Source organism: Mobula hypostoma, chromosome 3 (assembly GCF_963921235.1).
Source record: "Mobula hypostoma chromosome 3, sMobHyp1.1, whole genome shotgun sequence".
NCBI lineage: Eukaryota > Metazoa > Chordata > Chondrichthyes > Myliobatiformes > Myliobatidae > Mobula > Mobula hypostoma.
Window position 1 is genome coordinate 90227682 of NC_086099.1, and position 26967 is coordinate 90254648.

General features: G+C 40.1%; 1 protein-coding gene across 3 annotated transcripts in view; it reads left to right on the forward strand.

Moving 5' to 3' along the window:
* rab28 (RAB28, member RAS oncogene family) overlaps nucleotides 1-26967 on the forward strand; it is a 129151-nt gene that overhangs the window by 11216 nt on the left and 90968 nt on the right. For all 3 annotated transcript variants that reach the window (XM_063043422.1, XM_063043424.1, XM_063043425.1), the window contains exons 3-4: nucleotides 14553-14641; nucleotides 19079-19208. In XM_063043422.1, coding sequence (XP_062899492.1) covers nucleotides 14553-14641; nucleotides 19079-19208 — 219 coding nt within the window. The remainder of the gene's footprint in view (nucleotides 1-14552; nucleotides 14642-19078; nucleotides 19209-26967) is intronic.

Consider the following 26967-nt stretch of genomic DNA (forward strand, 5'->3'; position numbering starts at 1 on the left):
AGGGTCAGATTGGTGGCATTCAGGACTAGTAACCTGGAAAGTAAAAGAGGGCCAGGTCTGACCTCCAGAAAGTCATCTTGAATGCAAAGTGACAATTCTAGAGCAAACTTGAATCACAAAGGATGTGCAACAGCTGTGGCAGGGTTTTAATGTTATTACCTCCCACAAAATAAAACCAAGGGACAAAACAATAACGAGGTTTCACTCCCAGATGAGATCAGTGCCTGTTGTGCTCACTTTGAACAACTGAACATGGAGGCACCTTCATGACCTCCACAGCCCTCGACCACTACATGATTTCACTCTCTGAGACTGATATGAAAGCATCCTTCAGGAGCGTGAATTCACAGAAAGCATCTGGCCTAGACGGCATACTGAAGTCCTGGGCTAATTAACTGGCAGGTATGTTTACAGGCATCTTCAACCTCTCGCTTCGCAGTCCAAGTTACCCAACCGTTTCAAACAGGCTTCAGTCATACTGGTGCTCAAGAAGAATGTGGTAAGCTGCCTCAGTGACTATCGTCCAGTAGCATTTACATCCATTGTGATGAAGTACTTCGAAAGCTTGGTCACAAAGAACAGCAACTCTTGCCCGAGGAGTAACCTGGATCCACTCCAATTTGTCTACTGTCACAAGAGGTCAATAGCAAATGCCGTTTCATTGGCCCTTCACTCATCTCTGGAACACCTTGATGATACGTACATCGGGATGCTCTCCATTGACATCTGCTCAGCTTTCAACACTATCATGCCCTTGAAACTAATCAATAAGCTCCAAGATCTTGGCCGTGATACCTCTCTATGTAATTGGATCTTCAATTTTATCACTTGGTCAGTACAGATAGGCACAACATTTTCTCCACAATCACCAGCAGTACAGGTGCACCACATGCTGTGTGGTTAGCATCCTGCTCTACTTTCTTTATACCTATGATTGTGTGGCTAAGTACAGCTCCATTACCATATTTAAGTTTGATGCTGTAGCAGTGTGCTACACACAGCACTAGAATAACCACATGGAGTCGGTGAGTTGGAGTTGCGATGAAACAGATTTATTCAAACTTCGCGGCCTGCTTTAAAGCCTTTCTGTTCCCACCCTCCCTGGGCGGGACTGCTATGGGGAATGCATATTCCCAGACCCTTTCCATGCACGGGATTTTCCCCCTGCTGGTGAAGATGGCCTGGCGCCCTTTTTGGGGCCGGCCCTCTGCCTGCGCGTGTTGTTGTGAGCCGGTTCGTGTGTGCTAGAAAGTGGGTCGCCACAATGCCACCATTGTTATTGGCGAATCAAAAGTGGTGACAAATAGGTGTATGGGGGGAGATTGAAAATCTAGTTGAATCGTGCCACAACTGCAACCTCTCACTCAATGCCACTCAAACTAAAGAATTGATTATTGAAGCCAAAGGTCCATGAGTCAGTCCTCATTAGGGGATCGGAGATGGAGAGGGTTAGTAACTTGAAATTCTTTGGTGTTTTCCAGAAACAGCACATCATAATGAAGGCATGACAGTGCCTCTGCTCTCTTAGGTTTGACAAACTTTGCTTAGACTTGCATAGATTTGGCAACTTTGACGAACTTCTATAGATGCACAGTGCAGAGAATCCTGCCTGGTTGCATTATGATCTGGTATGGAAACACCAATGCCCAGGAACTGAAAACTCTACAGACATTGGTGGATACAGCCAGTCCATCACAGGCAAAACCATCCCCACTATTGAGCACATTGACAAAGAGTACTAACAATATCCATCATCAAGGATCCCCACCAGCTAGGCCAAGTTCTCTGCCTACTATTAACACTGGGCAGGAGGTACAGGAGCCTTAGGTCCTACACCACCAGGTTCAGGAATGCTTATTACCCTGAACTGGTGTGGATAACTTCACTCACCTTAACTCTGAACTGATTCTACAACCTACAGACCCACTTTCAAGGATACTGTAACTTGTGCTCTCAGTATTAGTGAGTTAGTTTGTTTATTTATTTATTCATTTTCATAACTTGTCTTCTCTCACACATTGGTTCTTTGTCAGTCTTTACTCATGTATAGTTTTTCATTAATTTTATTGTTTCTTTGTTTTCCTGTAAAAGCTTGTAAGAAAATGAATTGTAATATGTAGTATATAGTAACATATATGTACTTTGAGGAAAAAAATTGCTTTGACTTTGAATGTTCTTTTCTGCTTAGATCTCTCTCACCTCCTTGTTGGCATTTTGATGTTTCATTGATGTCTTGTCTCATTGTGCACTGGGGAAAAATCATAATTTTTATTGTTAGTGCTATTCTTCATTTATCACTATTTTTGTCTCCAACTGTTCACTTCTTCATACCTCTATATATGTTTTTGAATATTGACTAATATATAGCATATGTCCTTAGACAGTAACTGCCATCCAATTTAAGTCTCTCCTTTCTTGGTTGTTTAGTGCTTTCTGGTATCAGTATTGAACCATTTAATATTAGACAACTTGCTTTCTCTGTCTGTAGCGGAATGGACCAGGTCATCTTAACTTCTCTGTCTCCATGAATATAGCCTGATTTGCCAGGTATGTCCTGCAGGCCTGTGTTTTACAAAAGTTACATGCTTGTGTTCTCACTCTCCAACTACTCTCTTCTCATAACTATTGTGAATAAAAGACCATGTTCTGTCTCCTTAACCTGTCAACCTGATTATCTCACTTAACATTGGCCTGAAGATGAACTTTATCAGAGATATTCCCTTTATCTTAAATATCCCATTCCCACCCTCCTGTGGCTTGATATTAACTGACTTGATTCCTTCCCAGTTCTGACCAAGTTCTTTGCATCTGAAACATTAACTCTGTTTGTCTTTCAGAATATGCTACCTGATATACCGCATATTTCCAGTATTTTAAATTTTTATTTCAAATTTCCAAAATGTGCAATTAAAAAAAATTCTTTCATGCTCGTCTGTTGTGCTGCTGAGAGTGCAAAGGAAATTGACCTGGATTGGAGGATTTTGCTAGTTACTAGACAACGGGTTGACCCTTTGAGAGAAGGGTGGTGCAATCTGATGAGACCAGAATGAACATTAAATTTTCCTGAATGTTACTGGTATCGCTTTGCTTTGGAAACTGAAGTAGAAAACCACAGTTTATTAAAGACGAACAGCGCATAGCAAAGCAAATATAGCTGCTCTTTGTTTAACAAAGGACACTTTTGATGGCATCATTTCTGGTTTATCTGTCACCCTTGTGCCCCTTGTTGTCATTCTGGAGACATGCAGCCCTTTCATTCCCCGTCTCTTCATCTCTTCTGCTGTTTATTCTTTCTCTCTGATCCTGGAGACGTGCATGCCTCTCCTCCTCTGTCTCTTCTTCTCTCATTTTTTGCCCTGACTCTTTGATCCTGGAGTCGTACATCCCTGGCCTCATCCGATTCTTGTTCTCTCCCTCTCCTTGCCGCTTCCCGATGACGTTTGGCGTCATCTCTTGACCATAATATCACCCTTCCCTTTCCACGTGGCATAATTAGGCTGACCATTTGTTTTACCCTAACGCTGGATAGAAGATACAAAGCACTAACACCAAAGGATGCTGATTATTCTTGATGATGTGGTTGGCGCTCTCTGAAATGGACATGATATAGTCACTGCTGTCCTTTGACTGCAGCAAAGGGTTTTATGGTTGTCTCGAAGTACGTCATTACAATAAGATTTAATTATCTCTTATTGATGGGTGGCAGTTCGATCTGACCCAATCCTGCACATGCTGATGGTGATTAGCAGAATGGGACCCCTGAAAGTAGAGCTGCCCTGACCTTTTGGGTAGATGGTCAGAATTTTTACCATGGTTAGGCTTATGAAAAACAAAAAGGCATAGATGTAAGATTAGCAAAAAAGAGTTTTGAAGGAGATTTCAGGGGTAAAATTTATTTGCACAAGACATCGGGTGATACCTGGAAAGTGCTGGCAGAGGAGGTGGTGGAGTCAGATACAGTCACTACTTTAAAGAGACATTTAGATAGACCATTATAAAGGCAAGGGATTAAAGGATATGAGCAATGCAGGCAAATGGGGTTAGTGTAGATGGCCAAAAGGTCATCATGGACATGATGGGTGGAAGGGCCTGATTCTGTATTGTACAAATCTTCGACTCCATCACTCTCTGATCACTCTACATTATTTCCAACAACTTTATTAATCTCACATTGCAATTTTATTTTCTTGATAGTATGAGATGAATTTTGTACAATATTTGTCTGAAATTAGTACAAAAAGTGTATCAATTTTATTCATCTCAAAATAGTCATTGCATGATTTGTAATGAGGGCATAGTGGTTTTAACACAATAGTTTCTATGTACCTCTCCCGTAATTTGCTAACATTAACACCCCTGAACTTACTTTACATTGATATTTCTCAATTATAATTAGCTGATTGCAACTGGAACACATATTGCGATGAGCTATCAAAGCATGCTATATCAGACATCCCACCCTGCAAAAATTCATTTCAGGGAGATAGCACCACCATTTCAAGGAGGTAGCACCCTCGTCCCCCGCAACCCCATATCCCACCACCCCCCAGTCGACCTCCAAGGGTGCATGTCTACGGGACATTTGATTATGAAAGAACACAGCAAATTATCTGACACATATTGAAATTATTTACACACACACATACATATATATATTCTTTAAGTATTTTGTTGGCAATCTCAATGCTAATGCAAGTAGCTTTTCTATTTCTTTTGCAAACTTTCCCGTACTGTGATGTGGCTGTGCTGAAAAGAACTGTGAAATACCTGAGCAGCCTTCCCTGCGATTAGCCTCCCTAATATGTTGTGGTTCCTGAAAGAAATAAAAGCATAAGGTGTATCCTTATTATATTGTCTTATGTAATACTTTGTTTAGTGATTTTGTCTAATCTGTAAACCAAACTGTAATCTGTAAACTGGGTATATGCAGAAAATGTGACATTAAAATATGTACTTATATATTATCATGGAGTCATTTTTTAATTCTATTACAACTTTAAGCACGTCTATAGGGAGTTTGGCCTCATCACGTTGGACATCAATAGAGTAGCTCCTTAGCAGCCAGCCAGCTACTTTAAATAATGTTAGCTATGCTAATGAACAAATGACATCTGTTAAACTCACCTCAACATGTCTTTTACAGTCCTAACCCACATGGACAATAGAAAAGTCACTGTTGCAAACAGTGCAGTGAGCAACACTGTCATTATTTTTGACCCCTATTAGGCAGGGGTATACTTTAGTGTAGTCTGGGGTGAAGTGCGTTTTATATTTTCTTTTTTTGAAACACTTTGCCATGGCGGTGCAGGACACGAAACAGAACTGATGGAGAGACAGAGGTCGACTGTAAAACCTGCCCACAGAGAAAACTGATAGGTCTACTTAGCTCAAGGAGAGACCAATCAGGGTACTCACTCTTGCTCCTGCTCTTGATCTCGCTCTCGTTCTCGGTCCCGTTCTCGTTCTCACTCCCGCTCTCCCTCTCCCTCTCATTTCCAGAATATTGTATATAATTTGCGGGCATCAGGGAGTTGCTATTAATATGCGGGAGACTCCCAGAACTTCCGGGAGAGGTGGGATGTCTGCTATATGTTGTGCTCCTTTCTCTCTGTCCACAGTGAGGCCATTGAAATGTGGATCACGAATGATGATCAATTTCGGCCTTGATACATGGTCAGTTAATGTCAATAACAGGGCTACATAATTAATTTGGCTTTTGTGCTGTAACTCTGCTATGAGTTCACCAATAATTTAGTTAATTCGTTCTGAGATTGATTTCATGTCCCTTTCTCTGAATGGACATAGCAGACTGTACAGCATCTTGACATGAAATGTTGACTATCTCTTTTCCTTCCGTAGATGCTGCCAGACCCACTGAGATCCTCTGGCAATTTTTTTTTCACTGCAGACAGGATTGTTGCTGCCAGCCATATGACTTGTGAAAGTTTTAGTGCTGTTACAGACAGTCAAAACTAATAGTCTATTTCAGTTTGATAATTCCCAATATCACGGGGTGAGGGTTATGATGGCTGGATCCCAAATGTGAGGAAGGAGGCCCTTGAGCCAAACAGAATCTTTAATGAAGTGCTCAGTCTTTCCATCACAAAGGTAGCTTGAATTCTTGGAAGCTCTAAAGATATGAGACAAACTTCTTGAAAAATAAATCAGTACATAGCCAATGAGTAACTATACATAAGAATTTGCAAGGATTGTGGTGGAAATAATTGTTGACTTCATAAATGGAACTAGGTTAGGCAACTGACTATGCAATATTTAATTAATCAAAGCTTGCACTTTATTGTCTCTGCACAAACAACAACATTAACTATGTGGACCCCAGGCCAACAACTTAAAACACGAATTCTTCTGTTTCCTAGTACCAATACTCATTCAGACCAATTCTCTAAATTATAACACTAATAGAGAGATCTTCCATTGGCCAAATGTTGGATCCTTTTTCTCCCAGCCCCCAACATGGGGATTCTTCCATGTGATAGTTAGTCCTGCAGTTCTTGCTGCTCTGCATTTGAAGCTCCTTACTTTGAAACACTTATCAGTTCACATGTTGCATTTCAATTTTGTTGGCATGAGGTCATCTGACTGACCTATGTTAGTTTCCTATTGGATGTAGTCCAAGAGCTATACAACTTTGTGCTTTAGGTGACTTCTTTGTTCTATTTGAACAAAGGTTCAAACCAGGTCATGCAGACAATGAGAGATAATGAGAATACTTCTGCAAACCTGCTATTGTACACAATACACAGCTTATTAGAGAATGGTCTCAGGATTATCAAATCAATAGCAGAAACTCCTCGTGTCCACATTCAGATCTCTGATCAGGTCATCCCAGAACAGGAAACAGTTCATCAAACAATTCCAAGATGGAGGCTACAGAACAGCTTCACAAAATGGCAGCTTCCATTCCTTGAAGCACATGGCAAGAACAAAGGCAATTGGTTTTTCTGCTTCCACTGTGCTTGATTTATTCGAGTGCGATGTTTCCTTCCATATTTTAATTCCTTCATGGCCAACATAATTACTGAACAGTAGATTGTAGTTTATTTATTTTAGCAATGTGCTAAATTTTGGTACTATTGCTAAAGAAAAGAACATTCAATAATTGTTCATACTTTAGTGTGCCTTTAATATGTTGATTCCTGTAATGAGCTATCCTACATTTTTCCCCACTATTCCCAATTACACAGCTATGACTTATTCATATAATTCACATTATTAGCTCTGTGCTGAGAAACAATTTTCATTATTTAATTAAACTTGTTAGTCAATTAATCCAAATTGGTTGAAACAGAAAACATCATCAGTCTGCAAAAAAAAGAAAATAGTAGTTGATATGATAATTAACTTTCAGGATTAGCAGCAAATTTTCACACATTTCTGCATGCTTTTTGAGAGTGAATCAAGTCTCTGCTTGCTATTTATGTTATGTGGAAAATGCTGAAAGCACATATAAGTTAACTGTGGGTGACTTTTTTTTCATAATTACTTCACCAGGTGCCCTCCAGAAACGCTTTGAAATTTTATCTGCCATGTATAGCTTGAAATGAAATATTCTTAACATTAAATTTGCACTCTTCTGCAAAATCTTCAAAAATAGTATCAACCTATTGACAGCAACTGACCTGTCCAATTCCATTAGCATTTTACCTCTGAATGAATTTCACAGCCTCTTGGTATTTACTTTGCAGTGGTGAGGATGTAGATTAGATCGGTTTGAAAGATCCTCAGGTTTTTAATTGAGGAATTTCAACCGCATTATAGTTGATCACAAAGAGTGTCTGTCTTTTTTAATTCTTAATTCTTATCTTTCTTAATTACACAGATATGTTGAGATATCTGCAAGTATTATTTACTCATGCATCCTCTGGAGTCTAGCTTCAAATCTCACATAGGCCTCATAAGTCAAATACTTAGCATTGCAATCTATGTTTACGCATTCTGCTTTGGTGGTATCATTCCTATTGTGAGCAAATATCATACCTACAACGTCAAGTAGAATGTAATGACTGGTAAGATTTTCCCATTGTCACCTAGTAAGTATGTGAAATAACTTGCCTTTCGATATACACTGTTCTGCAAACTATTTCCATTGACTGAGTAATATAGCAAACATATTATTCTTTACTCAAAACAAAAGCATGAAGGAAATTTTGAAAACAGATCTCAGTGCTAGAAAGAAAAACTGTAACCTGGGGAGAGATTGTGAATACAAATGATTTTAAGTTATTACTTATTTAGAATAAACTCCTAAAAATGCAATATTTGTGACGCATATCAAAATTCAAGTTGCCTTTCCCTTCCTTCTGACTTCTGAAGAAATAACGATTCCTTGCTGGAGTTGGCATCATCCTTTACATTCTTACCCCACTGGCCATTTTAAAACAAAATGCAACAACGGTAATTGTTGATGAGCTATAGAATCACAGGTATCAAAGCTGGGCTTAATGTTTCTTTTCCCAAATGCATACTTTGAATTGATATCAACGATGTAACCTAGGCAGAGGAATTTTGACTGCCATCTTTGCGCACACATATAGTAGCAAATAATTTTTTTGGTGAAATTTGAGGCCATTTTCAGTGCAGTAATTGCATAAAATAGGATTAAGTATGAATTTCCTGTGATGCTTTCCTTGATAAGCAGCCTCTACAGGGCCAACCAAAGGTGTTACTGTCTTTTTTAATTGTCTACATAATTGCAAGACGCTATTGGACATTAAGAACTTTAACTACTGCAGATCTACCCCATTAGCAAATTGCAGAGGAGCTGGACTCTATGTGGACCATGTTGCTGCCTAATACCGAGAGGTGTCAGAGTCGGTGCATGAAGGCGGTGCACAGTCTAACAGCAAGTGATTGTCTTAGTCAATTTTCTTGTGATTGCTAGACACTGTTGGATATTAGTAATATGGAATGCTGCAATGTGTGGTTTACTGGTTTATTGACGCTACTGACGGTAGTAGAGCTGCGTGGTCTCAGTTGCAGCATGGACTAGGCCTCAGGCCATGGTGTCATCTTTGCAGCCACCCAGGAGAGGTGACAACATAGGCGGTGTGGCATGGCGTCCATACTAGTGTTGATCCTGGCCGCCAGTGTTCGCTCAGTGGAAGGCAAATGGACTGTGCTCATCTGCAGACTGCTGTGACCTTGTTCTTGCCGACAACATCCATGGACTCAGGGTCTTGGGCTATATTATATATTATTTGTGTGACTGTCTGCTTACTACTATCTCCTCTGCTATATGTGCTTAGTGGTGTTTGTGACTATTGGTACTGTGTTCGTACCTTGATGCTGGAGGAACACTGTTAACTTTGGCTATATTTGTGGGTATTCGTGAATGGGTGAATGACAATTAAATTTGAACATGAACTTGAAATAAAGTTCAAGACGATGGCACCAGTGAACAACGTGACCAAGGGAGACATCCTCAAGAAGGTTCATAAAACTACTTCTTTTACTTCTTCTTTTTTCTTTCAAATGTGGTTCTGCTACTGTTGGACCAAAATGTGATCTGCAGTTTGGTGATGTCTTTTTGGATGGATTGGGCAATCTGGCTCTTTGCCATCTCAGAGAGGATTCCGTGAGGTTTCAAGGAAAACGTGCAGCCTCAAGGCCAGGAAGCCTGGAGATGAGCCCATGACCAATTCCATTTCTCGCCGATCCCTCCAATTAAAGCATCGAGGAAGATTGGAATCGTTGAGGAGTGAGCTGAAAGTGAGCAGGTGTTCAGTGCTGTCTCCCAGTCGCTGCAGTGAGACGAAGGTGTCTGTGTGTGACAGTCTCTCTCTCCATTTTTCCGCTGCTCCCAGAGGATGGTCCCTCTCTCCCTCTCGCTCGATGCCACCAAAGGTTTGTGCTGGAGTGCTGGGTCTTGGGTATGGTTTAATTGATGTGGTTTGTGGATTGGACTCTAGCTCATGTTACGATGTGTTTCTCGTTCCTGGTCGCTCCTTTTTTTGTTGCTATTTTGGGCGATTTTGATCCGCACAGCCTGCGCTGGATTGAACTGAGCTGAACCGAATGTGTCTGGACTTTTATGATTTTAGCCTTCATCATAATGTCTTACAATGCTACCTGTCAGCCTAGTCATCATATGGGAGCCCAACCACGGGAGGATGAACCCTGGGCGCCCTCCCAAGACTATGGTCAACACGCTCCTAGAAGACAGTGGAGCAGCTAATGTAGATGAACTGAACACACTGATAAGGGAGAGGGAGAAGTGGAGGGTCCATCATTGTGTCTGACACTGGCCCCCTAGGCCTGAGTCGACGTAGTAGTAGTACTTATGATTTTGTGTTTTATATTCTGTGTTTTCTCGCTCATTTTTTTGCTGCGTGCGCAATTCGTTTTTCTTTTGCACATGCGTGAGGGGGAGGTTAGGGTGATGTTTTTTTTCCCTTTAAACTGGATCGAAGGTTTTCTTTGTTTCATGGTTATCTGTGGGAAGGCGAATCTCAGGATTGTATACTACATATATACTTTGATAATAAATGTACTTTGAATCTTTGTATGTGGGCCAGTTACTTTGCAGATGGCAAAACAAGTTTAGCAGAGCCTACAAGATGGTACCTTCATATTAACATAACTTTGCAATTCCTTCGATGAATGATCTCGATCACCAAGAAGTTCAAAATTTTGTAGCTTCTTACTGAACACCATCATACCATTATCCACTTTTGTAGTGGTTTAGAACAAATCCATGCTATTTCGACTGGAAATGCTGGAAACATTGTAGGTGGAGTAGCATCAGATGGAGAAACAGAATTGACAAACCAGATTAAAGGTCCACTGCAGTGTCTTAGAACCGAAATATTAAATGCTGAATGTTTTGAGCTTTTCCCATGTGAAACCCCTTTTTTACCAGGAGGCTCTAGAGCTGCGGCTCCTTAGCCCCCTAATAACAGCCAGTGGACTCAGTGGTGAGAAAACCACCTTTCTCAAACTCTGTACGTCTCAGGTTGGTATAATTCGGGTCCCACCAAAATCGGGAAGTTGGGATGTCTCGACCACCAAAACCCCGATCTGTGTGAATATTGTGTAAATACTGCCCCCAGCAATTATCCATTGACAAGAAATAACAGATCATCCACTGCATAAGGAAAGTATATTTACAAATGTCAGCTTCATCGAACAGTTAGTAGGAAAAAGAAAAGGAAAAGAATAAAAAGGGCCCATTACAGTTAGTCCAGTCCAAATGTGCATGCAAGTTGGAGCTCATCTTGAAGTTGTCTTTAACTCACACGCTGGACCCATGGTCTGTGTGGAAGCACACACCACATTCCAATCTTCACTCGAAATCCATTTCAAAAACGGGCTCCCCCATGGGAACATTGGTCCTTCTTCCTTGAAGCCATTCATCTGCACTAAGCACCTTGTGCAACAGGGACAGCATCCTCAGCCATTTTCCCTCCTGTCCTCTCCCAGCTCCCACTAAAAAAGACCTCGACCCACACTAGTATCCGTCACCAAAACCTCTCCACCCAGCGTTCTCTAGAACCTTCTCCCAATTCTGCCATCCTGATCGGCTGACACAACATTCCTAAGTTGAACAGCATAGCCCCTTACCTTTAGCTCAAATCCAGACGTCCTAAATGCAGAACAGACTGTTCTTATAGAACAGCTAAAATGAAATACCAACAATGTAGCGGTAAAAATCTTAAATAGGGTGTTATACGTGCTATTTCTGGTTTCCATCATCTGCAGTATTTTTGATGTCATCTGCGTAATATTGTCTGAATCTGCCCTATCCTTGCCTAAACTCCCTTGATTGCCATTTCCATAAGCTTGTAACCTTTAGACTTTGCAACTCTGATGGCCTCTCTTTCTCTTTACTTTCCATAAACGTGAGCTTTTTTGAAGCCAGGTGCCCACGTCCTATTTTGTAACACACCCTTCCTCTTATCATTCACATTCACTCATCACCTGAAATAATGTTGGGCCCCAGATAAATGACACATTAATTTAAAATTCTACTCACTTTTACATGTCCTGCTCTTACTCATCTCTATACCAAAACTTCTCGATAACTTTGTAACCTTCCATGATACTTGTGCTCCTTCAACTTTTACCTCTTGAGCATTTCCAAGTTTAGTTGTCAATGTCTAAGAACAGAAATTCCCATCTTAAAACTTCTTCTCTCTGTCACTGTTGCTCCAATTGACTTCTTAAGATGTCACCAAAAACCTGCATCTTTGTACAGGATTTTCATCATCTGTGAAAAGCTTTTCATCATCTATCCATAGTTTTTCATCATCTCTCCATGGCTTTATGTTGCTCCATGTAATGTTTTATTGATTATTCTTGTGTGAAGTGCTTTGGGATACTTTGCTGCATTAGAAGTGCTGTATAAATGGAAATAATTGCTGTTTTTAAGAAGGCCCTTATTCAAAATGGAAATTAGAAGTGGATTTACTAGATTTGTGAAATTTTTGTTTAAAGCTTAAAGCTATATTGGTGTTGCTGTGCGCTATCACAGACGTTAATTTTAATTCAAACATTTAACATTGAAAAATCAGATTTTGTGCATTTTTTCTGAAAACAAGACTAATATTCCTTTGGCTCAAATATCACTGTAAGATGTGCTTTTACTCTATGTCATTGATCAATTATGGAAATATAAAATTCAAGCTAAGATTTTGTATGATGTAGTTCTGAAAGGAATTTGGGGCTATCAGATGCTGGTATCCTAGTAAGTCTTGATCTATGTTTAACTGTGCATGTACAGTCCAGAGTGTCTTGGTTAGATGCTAGAGCATACAACTATCCATTATGGCACCAGTGTTCAGCAAAGGAACAATGACTTCTTGAAGAGCAGGTCTAGCCATCAACTTTATGCCACTGGTATAAGGATTGTGACACCTTTTCCATGATAGTTTTTTCTGTAAGGGGCTTAATGAACCAGTGGTACCAGTTTTAGAGAAAGAGATCAGCCATTCAGACAGAGCTGAGAAAAAAAATTCTTCAAACAGAGGATATTGATTTCTCTATCCAAAAGGACTGGAAGGCTCTTTTAAATTATTTGGTAGTGTTTTCAAATAGTTTCAATTAAATTTATTTATTAATGGTAAAAGTATTTTAATTAATTATTTAAGTCTATTTGATTACACTTTATATGTTCCTAACTGTCTGATACAGTTTAAAAGTTGCTAAAAGCTATCAAAGACTTAGGGTGTTTCAGAGCCAGGACTTTCGTGTACAATGCTTTGAGGCCCACTCGCAATATGTAGTAATGAGTTTGTTTACCCTTTGCTTCTTGAAGAAGTGTGTGCAGGAGAACATGGAACACAGGCAGAGAAGTCGGGTAGCAAGCTGCTCAATAACAAAACCTTCCAACCTTTCTAATTCTGAGGATGCTGAATATTTTTATAGTTAACACTTAAAAAAATTAACACATTGAAGATTGACTTGCTGCTGTTTATCAAGATATGCATTAAGCTGCTTAAATGGTTCATGGTATTGAAGAGTATATTTTTATCGAAGCACCAAAATGGTGGTTGAAGAGCACTCAGGGCAAGAGGTAAGCTTGAAAGAAGTGTGTGGTTGTCCATCATTGCATGAGCTCACATTTGATTAATATAGAGTAAACCTTTTCTTAAAGGATCTACTGTAAAATATGTTTTAACAGTTATTTGGGTAGCATCCAGTAAATAGGACTGTCCCACTGAATGGATTATTTCAGTCTTTTAATGAAAAATAGCCAAAGTAATGTTTTTAATTCAATCCTTGGCTTTTGACACTTAAAGTAAGGTTAAAAGCTACGCCAAAAATGTTTTACAATGTTAATACTGAGTCCCAATGTGGGTTTTAAATTCAGCCCAGTATGGACTGGTCAGTGTGAAGCCTGTATTTAAAAAAAATTAATGCATTTTTTTGGTTCATTTATATCTTCCACTGCTATAAATGCAGTATTTTCCCCCATAGCTTTGGTGATAGAAAGGAGAAGAGGAGCAATTCTTGAAGCTCTTAGAGGAAGACCTCTTCCATATGATAGATAAATGCTTGCTTTCTAATATGTTCACCATATCTGCCAAATGTAAATTGCTGCAAAATATATGGCAATAAACTTCTAAATATTGATTTTGGTTAACTTCAATATTAAAAAAACTAAACTGCTATTAAAAAATATTACCTCTTTGCTCATTATACACTTAATGTTTTTCAAATGATAAACACAAGTGTTTGCTTCGGCTCAGGTTTAATTTGTGACCCATAATTAGACACTTATGGACTATTTGCAAAGTCTGAAGATGAAACTCTTCTATGTATTAAGGCAAAGTGTATTTAAATCCAAAGATTATCCACATGTTATTTTGCGTCTTAACTTGTTAGGCCATATTTTGTATGAAGGTATAAACTGTACAATAATTAAGCAATAAAAAAAAATACTGATGTCTTTGCCTACAAAGATCATGCCATTTTTCCTACTATTCAGACCCTTTACATCATAAGGAAACCAAAGTAAATAATTTGCATGGATTTTCTGTCATTTTTATTTCTGCCATTTCATGTCTAATTGGACTTGTGTCTCTGCTTTGCAGGTAATTTAAATGTTACACTACAAGTCTGGGATATTGGAGGACAAACCATAGGCGGAAAGATGTTGGACAAATACATCTATGGAGCTCAAGTGAGAACTTTTTGATTTTTAATCTCCCTGCGAAATAAAATATATGCAAGATATTTAGATTGTAAAGCATTAGAGATGTTTTTAATGATTTGACTATGATTATGGATTGGAAGGTTTTAGAGGGATATGGGACAAAGGTGGGCAGATGGGACACGTTTGGGACAAGCAAAATATTGCAAAGACATGCTTATTAGTAAGATTTGACAACATTTGTGGAAGAATTTTTAAATTGATCAGTTTCAATGGTATATCCTACAGAAAGTAGGATGTGATGTGATACTGAGATCCACGCAAAGCAGCTGCCTTTTATTCACAAAGGTTGCAATAGGTGCCATATTACATCTGAAACTTTGTATGCATGCAGTCCTGGTTGCAACTGCATTATAGATATTTCTGGTTCTGGTATTTTTTTTTACAATTCTCATTGGACCTGGATTGATCTGTTTAATGAATTTTATAGTTGAGTTCAGAACGGGTTGTGTTTTGATAGCATCACTCATGCCCATTTTTGAGCTGGAAGATCCATCCCATTTAGAACAATGTTAACGCTACATAACAAGATGGAGTGCGTCATCAGAATAAAAATGTGACTTTGTCTCTAAAATAGATCCCCGTCAAAGGTTCATTTATTATCAAAGTACACAACTCTGAAATTCTTCTTCTTCGGGCAGCTATGAAACCAAGAAAGAAAAGAAGGGCAGCATGATTATCAACCTTCAAATCCCCCCTCCCTACACAAAAAAAAACAAACAAAAACAGATCAGGTATATCAACCTCCAAATCCACCCCCACCGCCCCGACACACAAAATAACAAACAAAAATGGAACGGGCACATTGACCCCGAAATTTCCTTCCTTTCACAAAAAATGAGAAAGTTTGGATGAAAAACACAGAACATAAAAAAACTATAAAAAGTATGACACTGACGAAAAGTCTATAATCCAAGTCCAAATGCAGAAAACCTGGGCAACACTCTCCGGGCACGTTGGTGGGCTCTCCCCTCTGGTACAGATTGATCAAAAGACAGGCAGCTGGCACTCATTCTCCGCACTCCTCTTGATGCTTCAATCTCCCTCCTTGCTTTAATTGGTGCACAAAGGAAGCTTTAATTGATGACATGCAGTCAAACATCAGCTTGCGTCGGATTCTGCAGCCTAGTGGCTACAAGGTTTGCATACGCTGCCTCTGCCTCCCGGAATCCTCTCAGAGAATGCAGAGTGCTGGAACACCCAAATGATCTCCAAACAGCAAATCTCAGGCTCTAACAGTTCTAGGATCACATTCAAGATGAAAAACAAATGTAAAAGACATAATAGAAGTGAAATATATGGTTTCATGATCTATCCAGAAGATGTAGACCGAAGGAGCGTTGTATGCAGGCATTATCTTGACCAGAAAACAATATCCTATCAGTACTTTTACAGCAGGTGCATCTGCAACAGGTGGGTTGATGAGGATTAGCTTAAAGTAGTCGCTCATGCTGGAAGAGTACATGCATACAGTCTTGGAATTTGCAGTGGAAGTACTAGCTAAACTAACAAATTGAGTCATTTCAACTATCAGTAACTTGCTATCTCAGAAATCTTCAATCGATTGGCTCTTCAGTGAGCTTGATGGTATCAGGTTTTGGATCCAGAAGCACAGGTCACGTTCAAAACGTCAACATTGTTGACTGTAAAACTGCACAGGCTTCTTTAAGTTCAAGTTCAATTGTCATTCAACCATACATAATTACCCATGAATGAATACAATCAAATGAAACAGTGTTACTCAGGTCAAGATGCAAAACACAGTACCAACAGTTACACACAACACAAAAGGCACGTATGAGATAGCAAACCCATATAAGATTTTGGTAAAATACAGTCACACAAAATACAGTCCAAGACCCTGAGTCCATGAATGTTGCAGGAGTCTGAAGTTGAAGACAATACGGATTGTTTTCTGCTGAGTGAACACTGGCAGGCACTGGCATGTATTGTTCTCTTACTGTTGTAAGGAAAATTCAGAGAATTCATTCAAAGAAATAAAAGCTATACCTACCTAGGCTGATGGATATCACTAAAACCACCAAGTGGCTGTATTGTGTGTTTTATGCCATTTTCAGTTACAAAATCAGATCAGTCACAGATTGTGAAGTCAAAAAGTTGTCTTTAAACCCAGCTACTTAGTGTTTTCATCATTACAATCTGTTCCTTCAAGTTTACCTGAATCTCCCAGGTCTTAAAAAAAAAATGGAAATTTACTGTTGCAAATTGTGGGTAAAATTGTTTCCAAAGCCTCCTGGAAGGAAACAATTCTATGATTGAAATATCATTAATCTAATGAAAGGTGTATTTCCATTAATGCTCTGTTTTTGTTCTCAGTCCACTTTACAGTATCAGTAAATAATATTAGATGATTTCTCAGATTAGGTTAAGAAGAAATCATATCTGATAACAATTAAGTAGTGTAATTATCTATATCTGATAAAATAATTTTGGCATCTAGATTCTGGCTCTAAGGGAATTCCAATTAATATTGTAAAGTTGCAGTTACTCACTGATGGCTTCCCAAACTTGGGGTCCAAGGATCCCTTGCCTAATAATATTCGTCTGTGGCATAAAAAAGGTTGGGAACTTTTGCACTACAATAACCCTACATACACTACAATAAGACATACATCTTCCCATGTTTTGCCATCTTGTCAGTTCCTCTAGCTCCCGTTAGCTATTGGGAGGCCTGCAATATAGCCCATCATTAGTGACTGCACCTTTCTTATTGTTATGTTCTACGTATGTGGCTTTGCTAGCTAAGCCCTCCAAGTTAACCTCTCTTGATGATTTCCTGATTTTCTCCATAATTAGGAATACAACTCTCCCACCATTTTACAATTTGCACCATTTTATATATTTTTTCATTCCTTATTGTAAAGTCTGAAGCAGCTACACTGTATTTGAGCTGCCAGTCCTGCATCTCTCAAGCAATTCTGTGCGACGAACACAGTATTATTATTCCATATACTAATCCAGACATTAAGCTCATCAGCCTTACTTGCAATACTCCTTGTATGAAAATAAATACACATCAGGTCATAGCCAGAGAAGTGATGACCCTCTGTTAGACTGTTCGTGGTAACTTATTTTTTGTTCTTTCTACTTCTCGTCTAATATTTATTTCCGTGCACTTGTAATGCTACTGTGACACTGTAATTTCCTTTGGGATCAATAAAGTATCTATATATCTATCTATCTATCATCATTCTTGATGTGTTTATCCTGGCCCTGCTTGCTTTTCTCATGAGACCTTTTAACTCATTCTGCTGACCTCTGGTTTCCAATTTCCTATCACACTTGTTGAAACCCTCCCGAGTAGCATTAACAAACCTCCCTGCAAGGATATTGGTGAGCTTCAATATGGTCCCACCTTTCTTGAAAGAGATATCAACGATTCAGCTATCAGAAGCCCCCTTTCCTAAGGCAACTCATTAGCCTTATGTTCAACCATACAATTTTCCTATTTCTGAACTCACTAGCATTTGGCATAGGGAGTAATCAAGAGATTACAATGTAGCAGTTTTACTTTTAACTTATGAACTTATGACCTAACTCCCAAAATTCTCTATGTAGGGTCCTTCATCTCTCTTCCTATGTCATTGGTACCAAAATGGACCCCAGCCTCTGACTGCTCACCCAGCCCTTTCAAACTGTCCTTTGATCCTGGCATCAGGAAGGCGACACGCTATCCTGAAGTCTCGCTCACAGCTACAGAAATGCCTATCTGTGCTCCAGCCACGGAATTCCCAGTACTATCGGTTGCTGAGACTTTGACCTTCCCTGCTGTACGACAGAGCCGAATGTGGTGTCACTGCTCTGGCTGCTGCTATTGCTCTCCCCCGAGAAGCCATCCCCTAAGCGGATCCGAAGCGGTATGCATGTTAGAAAGGGGAGTAGCTACAGGGTGCTCCTGCACTACCTTCCTGCCCCTCATGGTGTTCACCCATCTATCTGGCTGAGCTGACCATTACCCTGAAATTCTATATTATTTTCTGCTTCCTTTCTGCTCCTCAGTGAGTCTACTTTACACTCCATAGAATCGATGACATGTGAAAGGAGTTGATGCACTTATTGCTAATGTAGTATTTGGGTTCACTTGACGTTTCACAGCATGATGAGTAAACCACTCCAGTGACTGCCATTTCTACCCCTCAGGTTACTCAATGACATTTAGAAAAGTAAAGACTTTATCTTGACTCACCTTTTCAATTCTTAGTCTCCTCGTCAACGTGTCTGCACTTTGACATCAAGCAGAGCATTTTGACTTCAAAACAGCCCTTCTCAAGAGCTGGAGGAACAGGTATGCGAGCAGATCATGCTGTGATGTTAAACCAAAACAACCGTGATGTTTTGTTGTTGAAATGAATAATAAGCTATTTATTTGTCTTCACTCTCCCGTAGGGTATTTTATTGGTATATGATATCACAAATTACCAGAGTTTCGAGAACCTTGAAGATTGGTTTGCCGTAGTGAAGAAAGTAAATGATGAGTATGAGCAACAGCCTATGGTTGCACTGGTTGGAAATAAAAGTGAGTAACCTGTCAATTTTGTGGCATATCTTAACTGCATATAAATATTTTGTATTTCAAGAAAGAAATTTCAGTTTGGGATCACATGGGTAATTTTTAATGTCTTAAATAAAATTAACAGTTTGGAAAGGTAAACTCATTTTGCATGTTCATTCAAGAGAGGAAACTATCATCAGCTTTCCTTCCAACGTAAATTGCCTTATTTCCCATTAAAGCAAAGGAAACAGGCAGTATTCTTTCTTAACATTGTCACTCTCCTAGATCAATATTATACTGTGGCTTACAACTGTAAGCTGAATCTGATACTGTGCTTCGGTGCCTGGTCTACATATAAATGGTCCCGTTTATGAAATAGTCAACAAAGGGATTATTTTGTTTACTTCCACTTTCTAGCTCTTGATCTTAAACCTTTCGCTTATGGCTCTTCAAGTTCTCGATCCATGTACTTTGAAATTAGTGTAGGTTTGTGCTTTGAGTAGTGGTTTTTGGGCATTCACTTCTTATTGGTGAAGACATTTTTCATTGACTCACTTTGATACTTCTACCCATTATCTCATATCTGTTTACATTTGCTATCCTCTTGTTATGGCAAATGCATTTTACTTGTTTGCACTGTCGTAAACAATAAGATCGTTCCTCAGCCTACTTTAATCCAAGTAATAACCGTCAATGTAGCTCGTCTGCTTTGAAATATAACTTATCAGCTGTGGCAACATAATTGCAAAGTACTTCTGCATTGTCTCTCATAAATGATCAGAATTATTCACAATACTCTGTTGTTATACACTACTTCAGCATGACCTGATTGCATTTGTATCCTTTGCCTCTGTATTTGTATGCTTGCCACAGGACAAGATGCCTTTGTTCTTCTACATTTCCTTGTATCCTACGATTTATCTCATATTCCCTTGCCTGAATTACCTTACAGTTCTTAAGTTTGGATTCCATTTCCCACTTTTTTTTATTGCTGGCCATTCCAGCAACCTGTAACATGTTTTTTGCATGATCAGTCTCATTGCCTGTCACTTTTGTTATCTTTGGCAAACTAATCAATTGTGACTCCTGTATATAAATTGGAATCACTTACATTTGTCACAAAGAAACAAGAGGTCTCTACTGATCTACTTTAAGCTCTTTACATATAAATCTCCAGTGACAAAACTGTCAGTGACCATTATCCTCTATTTTCTCCATATGAGCAAAATTTTAACCCAGCTGCTACTTTCCCTTGGATCCACTAGCATTTTTCAGTTTTGATTAATCTGCCATGTGGGACATTGTCAAAGACTTTTCTCAAATCCGCTTACACTACCAAAGGGATACTATAATATGCCTCTTCAAATTATTTTGCTTTACCCATATGTATTTAATCATCTATAAATGTTTCTAAGTGTCTTAGTTTTTAAAAAATGTCTTTTACTAATTCATCATTTTCAAAATATTTACATTAACATTTATATGTTTTAAATGATTCTTAATGCCGGAGGCATTTAAAATCTATTAAACCAATTATGACTTTTCCCGTCAGCAAAACCCCCGACCAGATTGTACAGATTTGGAAGCCTGTCTGGTGTATTTTTTTGGGGGGAGGTGTCCTCGCTATACAGCTCCAGGCTTTGTTACCGTTCATTTCATTGTGCTGGACTGCATAGTGCTGGTGAGATAGGCATTCTGCACCTGAATAAGGTTGGAGTGGACAAGGGATGACCACAGGTGCCAGCAGCAGCGATGGGGAGATGGCCAGCCTGATTGGGTATTTGATGTTTGAGACTATCATGAGGAGATCTAACCAATTCAAATCGTAGTTTTACTCAGCAATGTTTTCGAACAGAGGTCTTGGAAGAGCAAGAATCCTAGGCATTTTAGCACACCCTGTTCTTTGATGAATTTGAAATGGTCCCTTAACAACATTATTTTTTTTTAAAATCATATTTAAACTTCATTTTTGTGGTTATTTGTTTTGACATATCATTGATTCTTATGGTTTGTGTGCAAACTTTAATTCAACATTCCAATAATTTGCATGCACCTCAAGCTGTGGACCTTGCTGCTTTGCTTGAAGGCTTACCTACCAGTTGGTTAACAGCAGAAAAGGCAGGACTTTACACATCCAAGAATATAGCAAGAATGTATAAATATTCAAATGGAACTAAGCTTCCCAAGCAACGTTGACTGGATTGCAATAATTCATAGAATGGTTATGGCTTTGGCACTCCAGGTAAATGTGCTTGTTTTATGATTCCCGATTTTTTGAAAGGAAGTAAACAAATGGTAGTCAAATTCATCTCATTCATAAGAAGGAAAGCATTAAGTGGAGAAGCCCAATTATCAAAACTGTCTGTTTTTGGTGTATGTTTACAAAGTAAGCAGGAATTGCAATATAACGACCAAGTAGATCAAATCTGCAGATAAAATTAGTCGGAGTGATGTGACTTGAATAATGGGAACTTGCACCTTGGAGAGCTTGACAAATCATCTAGGTTGACTGGCTGTCTTAGATGTGTAGTAAATAATAAGACGTAGTGTAAGTTAATTGAATTCAATTTATCAGAGACTGTGCACTTTGATTTAGTCAGGCTGCAGTTGTAGCTTTCAGTCATTATGACATGAAGGAAGCCTTCGTGAACAGGCGACAGTACAGACAAAAGAACAAATGTTTCACTTTGATACACTTAGGCAATATTGTATCAGATGTAGATCCTGCAAAATCTAAGGAAAATGTCATATAAACCAGAAAATGAGGGAAACTCATTGTTGGAGCTATGATATGTTTCTCATTAAACTTCCAAATGTGTTTTGGATTGCTCTGTAGGATCTGAGGCAGGCAGAACTGCTAGGCTGAATGCAGGTAATTTTTTTTGCCATAAACCATACGTGAACTAACTTTAAGGTTAATTTTAAAAATATTTATAAGATTCCCACATCAAACAAATTTCAGATTTAAAATAATAATGATGTTTGGATCCCTTAACTAAAAAACTTGTATTTGAATACATTTTGTTGGAAGGGAAGGAACACTCCTGTTCTCTTGTTCTCTTCAGACAATTACCCAACAAGAGTACCTCCAGTAAGTTAAGTGAAGGAAATTATTAACAACAAAGAACTATCTTTTATATTGCAATGGAAGCATTTGCCAGGTGTTTAGAACTTGTGCCATTGTGCAACTTGTAAAACATTCACACCTTATGTTTGTAATTTGAGTAAAACTGTCATTTTGTATTTCAAGTTGTGGAATGACTGTGTGAGTAATAAATCAGTGATAACAAAATAAGGAGCCTTTTCACTGGGACCTAATTTTGTCTCAGTTGAGCATGTCTCATCTTAGGCGGCTTTAAGGATGGAGAGAAATATCCTTTTCTCTCCATCCCTAAGCTGAGGCTACCTCCCCCCACAATTATATACCAAAAATTATATTGAAACTACAGCACTGAAGCAAGGCACTTGGCCCAGTTGGTATATGCTAGCTTTATGTTTCACTCAGGCATTCTTCTATCCTTGTACATCAGTATTAGAATAACTGTTTATTCCCTTCCACCTCATCTTTAAAAAGACATAACTGTGGGAAAGACATGAAGGTAAGACAGCCAATAATATCAAAAATGATACCAAAAGTTTTTATAGATATATAAAGAGTAAAAGAGAGGCAAGAGCAGATATTGGACCACTGGAAAGTAATGCTGGAGAGGTAGTAATGGGGGACTTAGGAAATGGCAAATGAACTGTATCAGTAATTTGCATTGGTTTTCACTGTGGAAGACACAAGTAGTATGCCAGAAGTTTGAGAGTGTCAAAGAGGCAGAAGGGTTAGTACAATTGCCATTACTAGGGAGATGGTGCTTGGGAAACTGAAAGGTCTGAAGGTAGGTAAGTCAGCTGGACCTGATTGTCTATACCCCATGGTTCTAAAAGAGGTAGCTGAAGAGATTGTGAAGGCATTAGTAATGAACTTTCAAGAATCAATAGAGTCGTGGTTCTGGAGGAATAAAAAATTGCAACTGTCACTCCACTCTTTAAGAAGGGAGGAAGGCAGAAGAAAGGAAATTGTAGGCCAGTTAGCCTGAACAAGATAAAAGCCCAAGTTTTTACAGGAAAGATACTAGCATGGATAAAATATTGGCTGATTGGCAGGAGGCAAGGAGTGGAAATGAAGATATCCTTTTTGGATTGGCTGCCGGTGATTAGTGTTGTTCCACAGGTGTCTACATTGGAACCGCTTCTTTTTATGTTGTTCATCAATGATTTGGATGAGGTAGTGTTGAGGAAGCAGAGAGGCTGCAGAAGGACTTAGACAGATTAGGAGAATGGGAAAGATGTGGCAGAAGGAGTACAGTGTAGGGAAGTGTATGGTCACGCACTTCGGTAGAAGGAATAAAAGCAAAGACTATTTTCCCAATGGGGAGAATATCAGGTACAAGTGGATTTGGGAGTCCCCGTCCAGGATTCTCCAAAGGTTGATTTGCAAGTTGAATCAGTGGTGAGATGGCAAGTGCAATGTGTTACGTACCCCGTAACTGGGTTGCCAAACCAGCAGAAATGGATCACTCAGTTGGAGTCTGGATTACTAGAACTAAGAAAGTTTTATTAAAGAAACAAGCAACACAGTACTCTAATCAAAAGGATAATAAATGCAACAGTTCAGCAATGATAAACACACATGTACACAGAATTAAGATAACAGGATCAATCAAGCTCTATCGTTGTCTAGGGGTAAATGACCAGTTTCAAGGTGATGCAAAGTTCAGTTCAATTTAGTTCAGTTCAGTTTGCAGTAATCGCTGCCATGGGAGATGGACAATGGGGGGAAGGAGAGAGAGAGCAAAACGAATGAATATTCAAACGGCTTCCACACACAGACCTTCGCAGTCAGCTTTCGGGCGAGCCCTTTGTGATGTCATCTGAGGTCACCGACCGTGACCCCCTCCGTTTCCAGATACGATCGTTTCTCTGCGGTGAAGCTGGCACCCAGGCAAGGGTGGACACACACCAGGTTCCCGCTGATCGTGCCTTTCCACCCTGTACGTCTATGGCTCGATCCCGCGACCAGCCGTCACTTCCCACTGACTTGTGGGAGACGCACCGCTTCCAGGGTCTCGTTACCTCGGGGTGTCATGTGTGTCGCCTTAGCGAACCTGTCCCTTTTTATCCCCCTGCTGGGGTATCGCCTGTCCATCACTTCAAACAGTTCAGGGTTCAAAGGGGAAGCCGATCTGCCAGCTCTCCTTCCGTTACTCTCTCCTGTCCCTTCATTAACATCTCCAAATGCTGCTCCATTGTTTTCCTTATCTCTCTTTCTCCTGAAGACAGGTGGCAGACCAACTGCTGATCCCACTGGTGCCAGCCCAGGCCAGCTAACATCTTAATTTATGTGTATTCTCGTCACACTTCCCACCTTTAAGGATTTTTACCGGGGTAAAAATTACAAACATGAATACATTATTTGATACACACAAATACACATCTTTATTAGCTATTTGGCTAATACAGCGAATTTGAAGTTGTCAACACCTTGACAGACAGTCAGCAATCACATTTTCCGTCCCTTTTATATGTGTAATTTTGATATCAAATTCCTGTAGCACCAGACTCCAACTTAGCAATCTTTTGTTTTTATCTTTCATATAGGCCAAAAACACTAAAGGGTTGTGGTCGGTGTAAATTACCAGTGGTTTCCGTGCCGGGCAAATATAAACTTCAAAATGTTGCAATGCTAGTATGATGGCCAGTAACTCCTTTTCCACAGTGGAATAATTTCTCTGATGGATATTAAATTTCTTGGAGAAGTAAGCGACTGGGTGCTCAACCCCCTCTTTGTCTGTCTGCAACAGCACCGCCCCGGCAGCTTCGTCGCTAGCATCTGTTGCTAGGGAGAAGGGTTTTGAAAAATCAGGCGCATTTAGCACAGGATGGTGACACAGAATCGCCTTCAGACTCTCGAAGGCTTGTTGGCAAAGGTCGTTCCACACAAACTTCGCATTCTTTGGCAAAAGCTTAGTGAGAGGGAGGGAAATATCCGCAAAGTTTTTGCAAAATGTCCTATAGTACCCCACCATCCCCAAGAACCTTCTCAGGGCTCTCTTGTCTGTCGGGGTGGGGACCTCCGAGATAGCCCGCACCTTAGCCTGCATCGGAGCCAGCTGCCCTTGTCCTACCAGATAAGTGACCTTCGCGTGGCCGAACTCACTTTTTGCGAGGTTCACTGTCAGGGTGGCTTCGGACAGCCGTTTAAATAGCTCCTCTACCGCCACAATGTGCTCCTCCCATGTGTCACTCCAGACCACTAAATCATCAATATATGCTTCTGTGTTCCTTAGTCCCTTTATTACTGAATTAATCATCCTCTGGAAGGTCCCTGGGGTGTTTTTCATGCCAAAAGGTAGAACATTATACTCGTATAAACCGGAGGGGGTGACAAATGCCGAGATTTCTCTAGCCCAATCTTGGTGATGTACGTAGCTCTCCCCACTTTATCGATGCAATCGTCTACCCTTGGGTTGGGGTAAGCATCGGTTTTCGTGATAGCATTCACCTTTCTGTAATCTGTACAGAATCGGATGCTCCCATCGGCTTTCGGGACAACCACACGGGGAGGCCCATTCCGACTTGGATGGCCTAATAATATCTGTGGCTAGCATGTGTTCAATTTCTTTCTCCACTAGCTTGCCCTTCTCCAAGTTCATCCTATAGGGGTGTTGTTTAATAGGCTGGTCTGAGGTGACCACAACATCATGCACCATCCCTTTGCATCGCCTCGGGGCATCGGGACATACATCTGCGTGCCGGTGAATTAGCTTTATCAATGGCCTGCTTTGTTCGGGGGTTAGGTGAGAGACCTTATCAGCAAACTTAGCCAGAACAATAGAGTTCTGCAATCGGGTCGGCACCATATTCATCTTCTTGAGATGGGTTTTCCCCGTCTCATTCGACACCCCCGCCTCATTAATTTCCGTGATAACACCAACCGGGTTTTCTTTCTGATCGTGGTAGGCTTTTAACATGTTAATGCGTACCAACTGTGTGGGTTTGCGCCTGTCCGGCGTTTCGATAACATAATTCAAAGGGTCTATCTTTTTAATTACCTTGTACGGACCGTGGAATCTCGCCTGGAGGGGGTTGGCTACCACTGGGAACAGAACTAAGACCCGATCACCCACTTGGAACACTTTTTCGCGGGCACGCCTATCGTACCATTTTTTCATTTTAGTCTGGGAGTGTCGCAGATTTTCTTTTGCAAGGTCACAGATCCTTTCAAGCCTCTCACGAAATTTTAAAACGTAATCAATCACATTAACCTGGACAGCTGGACTGGAACATTGCTCTTTTAGTAAGGTCAGGGGTCCTCTGGGCTGATGACCAAAGACGAGCTCGAATGGGCTGAACCCCAATGACTATTGAACCGTGTCCCTCACGGCAAATAAGAGGAGGGGCAAAGCATCATCCCAGCTCCTAGCGTTTTCTTGACAGTAAATTTTAATTATGGTCTTTAATGTGGTGTGGAATCGTTCCAACGCCCCTTGTGACTCAGGGTGGTACGCGGAGGCCAAAATCTGCTTTGCTCCCATCTCATCCAACATCCGTCGGAAGGTGTGAGATGTGAAGACACTCCCCTGACTCGACTGGATTTCCCTGGCAGCCCCACCGTAGTGAAAAATTTCACAAGCGCCTTTACCACTGCGGGAGCCTTTACGCTGCCCAGGGGCACCGCCTCCGGAAACCTGGTGGCGGCGCACATTATAGTCATCACATACTCTCGCCCACTCGC